Source organism: Lactuca virosa, chromosome 2 (assembly GCF_052849685.1).
Source record: "Lactuca virosa cultivar CGN04683 chromosome 2, Lactuca_virosa_CGN04683_v6, whole genome shotgun sequence".
NCBI lineage: Eukaryota > Viridiplantae > Streptophyta > Magnoliopsida > Asterales > Asteraceae > Lactuca > Lactuca virosa.
In genome coordinates, this window is record NC_136427.1 from 157,415,947 (window position 1) to 157,419,203 (window position 3,257).

Consider the following 3,257-nt stretch of genomic DNA (forward strand, 5'->3'; position numbering starts at 1 on the left):
TCATCATAATCAGTCTCTTCCTCGGAAACATTATCGATTCTACCCGTTGGCGGAGGTACTTCAGTCTCGTCCTCATCGTCCTAATCAGCATTGTTTTGAGCTACATCAACATTGTTTTGAAAGTATTGTGAGAGGTCGATAAAAAGTCTAGCTCCAGATGAAGAGTTGTTTTGAACTATGTCAACATTTTCAGCCTCCACATTGTCGACATCTTGGACAGAGTTATTGTAAGCATTTTAGACACGAGCATTGTCGGATGGTAGATCCCAAATACTTCGATGATTAACATGTTCGACGACACAACGGGGGTTGCTGTTTTGGTTTCTTCGGTGATTAACAGGCTCGCGGATGTAGAACACTTGTTTGGCTTGTGAAGCATGTATGAGTTGATCATCTTGGTACACTTCTTGTTCTGTGTCGATACTGATGAAATTATCATTAGGAATATCTCTCGTATCGAACCACTTGCACCGAAATATTACAGTCGAATAATCATATGGATATTGCACCTCCATAATCTCTTCTAACTGGCCATAATATTTCTCTCAATTCTCACCAACCGCTAGAACTCTAGATTTTTGCGTTTTGCGTTGCGCATCACCACTAAGTAACATAAACCTAACACCGTTGACTATGCATGCAGTGTAAGTATAAACATTCATTTGTGAGCCCATTGAAAGTGCTGACAACTTGGAATTCTGGAGAGTTTTTTCTTTTTCCATCTTATAAACCTATTAAACATATGTTGATGTGTTATGTCAGTGCATTTTCGCTTGCCTCTACAACCCTTCAGTTGAAAACAAATCGGACGGATGAGGCTCATTTGACGCGGATCGCTGTTAGTTAGCATTAGCGGCGACGCAAGGCAATAGCGGCGACATATAACACATCAATTACATGTTACATGTCGCCGCTAATGCCAACATTTCTTGTAGTTTAAAAAAAATTAGGTATAGTTTTGAAGAAGCTTCCAACATAGAAATCGTTGATTTTGACATTAATCTATAACAACAAATACACTCCAAGTTGTTTCTAAGCAAAATATGAGAATAAAGTACATGTTTTCAAATAAAATCAAAGTACAACTATACCGCTTTTCAGCACTTATTTAAGAAAACAACTACATTAATGACTCAAGTACAACAACTAGTTATCACAATTTGATAGGGATGACCATGAGTGGTTCAGCCTTTTGCAATGTGATCCCGTACTTTTCTCCCATATCAATATCTTCAGGTCTCGTATTTCCCACAACCTTCCAATCAAACTTATGAATTAAAGATGCCAATATTATGTGTAGCATTCTATTAGCCAGATTCAACCCTGGACACATCCTCCTTCCTGCACCAAATGGAATAAGCTCAAAATTTTGGCCTTTATAGTCAATCTTCACCTCCAAAAACCTCTCAGGCATGAACATTTCTGGGTCTGACCATATGTTTGGGTCTCGGCCCATAGCCCAAACGTTACACAAAATTTGTGCATTTTTAGGCACAATGAAACCATGAATAGCAACGTCATGTATGGCTTGGCGAGGGATAAGAAAAGGGGCAGGAGGATGAAGTCTCATAGTTTCCTTAATCACAGCTTGTAGGTACGTGAGTTGAGAGATATCAGATTCTTGTATGCTTCGATTGTTGTTGTTTTGCATGAGTTTATCGACCTCCAACCTCGCTTTTTTCATTTTCTCAGGGTTACGAATCAGTTCCGACATCGCCCATTCCAACGTGCTTGATGTCGTGTCCGTTCCTGCCATAAATAGTGTCTGTAAAACAAAACCTTAATCAATGCATGTGCTATTATAATAGGCAATATTTTTTAAATATTAGTAAAAGGTTTTACTTACCAAAAATAAGTGTCTCATATCATTTTGAGTAAAACTAGAGTGTTGGTCGAGCAGTAAGTCTAGAACATCATTGCTTTTGGTTGAAACACCATCAGATCTAGTTCTCAACCTGTCATTGATGATGTTATCGAAAATAGCCAACATTTTCTTACCATAAACATTTTCCGACCATATTAACTCTAGTGGGTCCAACGAGTGAAGTATAGGAAAAAGGTCCGGTAGACCTGGCTTTGCACCAGCTTGCATCGCTTGCAATACTAAGTCTTGGAATTGTTGTGTTGATTTTGGACCATATTCAGCAAGATCAATCGAAAACATAAAGTTGGAAAGGATGTTGAGACTCGTCGTGAAAGCACATGCACCTACGTTTAAAGCCTTTTCCTCTATACAACATCGATTAACATGCTTGACAAGTTCTTGTACCTAGAATATATAAATATGAGAACATATATAATTAGTTTCAATGTATCATTGTTATTTTATTCTATTTTTAACAATATAATTTATACCTTCTCCCGTCGTAGTAATTCACTAGCATCTAGCTGTTGAACAGAGAACATATATTCCTTGGTCATTCTTCTCAATTTTCTCCATTGATCTCCGGCCTCCATCCAAACTATAGAGTATTTATGATAGTCTCCGATTTGGATAGCCTTAGGAGGTGATCGGTTTAAGAAGGCTACATCATGTGTGTTAAAGAACTCTTTGGTGATATCAGGAGATGAAATAACTATGGTCGTATTGCTTCCGAGCTTCAGTGACATTAAAGGACCATAACGTTTAGATAATATGGCAAGTGATTGGTGGGGTTTGTCACCGAATTCTAGGAGGTTTCCGATGACGGGAAATCCTTTAGGTCCCGGCGGTAACCGTGAGTTACGCCGACTGGAAATGATGTAGGCAAAGATTGCCAGTGGGAAAAGACAAGATAGTACGAGGAAGAAGGTTTGATACTCCATTATTTTACGTGGATGTTCTAATTCGTTCATCTAAACGTTTTCAGAAGAAGTTAATTTATAGCCACGAAAATTACAAAAATAGTCCCTACTAGTTTACCTAAAATCTTATGTTTGCATCATATTTTGAAAAAATCCCACTTTCATCCCCATGATTTGACCTTTATTGCACGATTTGTTTTATGTGTGAGATAAACACAATTTGTTCATCATCACCACTATTTTTCTTTCTCAATATGTATCAAAAATTGAGATCCTGCCAACACTTTCCACACCCCCAAGCATATCATTGCTTTTTTAGTTTTTTTACATGAAAACTCTGATAATGATGAATACTGCAAAATGTAATATAAGCATTAATGGTTGTATTATTGGTTTTATTACACATACTTCCAATTCAACTTGTTTATGTTTAACGATTAACCATAAAACAATTATTGATAATATAAAAATTA

The 3,257-nt window shown here is 37.2% G+C and overlaps 1 protein-coding gene across 1 annotated transcript; it reads right to left on the bottom strand.

Annotated features, from left to right (window-relative positions):
- Window positions 1-1,025: 1,025 nt before the first annotated feature.
- On the bottom strand, window positions 1,026-2,818 carry LOC145156573 (cytochrome P450 76T24-like). The gene is made up of 3 exons (XM_079075880.1): window positions 2,356-2,818; window positions 1,847-2,269; window positions 1,026-1,765 (listed from the first exon to the last, which is right to left on the bottom strand). The coding sequence occupies exons 1-3, from the start codon at window positions 2,803-2,805 to the stop codon at window positions 1,154-1,156; spliced, it is 1,485 nt and encodes a 494-aa protein (XP_078932006.1). The 5' UTR covers window positions 2,806-2,818; the 3' UTR covers window positions 1,026-1,153.
- Between the last annotated feature and the right edge of the window lie 439 nt (window positions 2,819-3,257).

Excerpts from the sequence above, each read along its gene's own strand:
- LOC145156573 (XM_079075880.1), bottom strand. The coding sequence starts at position 2,805 with ATGGAGTATCAAACCTTCTTCCTCGTACTATCTTGTCTTTTCCCACTG. Across the intron at positions 2,270-2,355 it reads AATTACTACGACGGGAGAAG|GTACAAGAACTTGTCAAGCA; the intron begins GTATAAATTATA and ends TATATATTCTAG. Across the intron at positions 1,766-1,846 it reads ATATGAGACACTTATTTTTG|ACACTATTTATGGCAGGAAC; the intron begins GTAAGTAAAACC and ends TTTGTTTTACAG.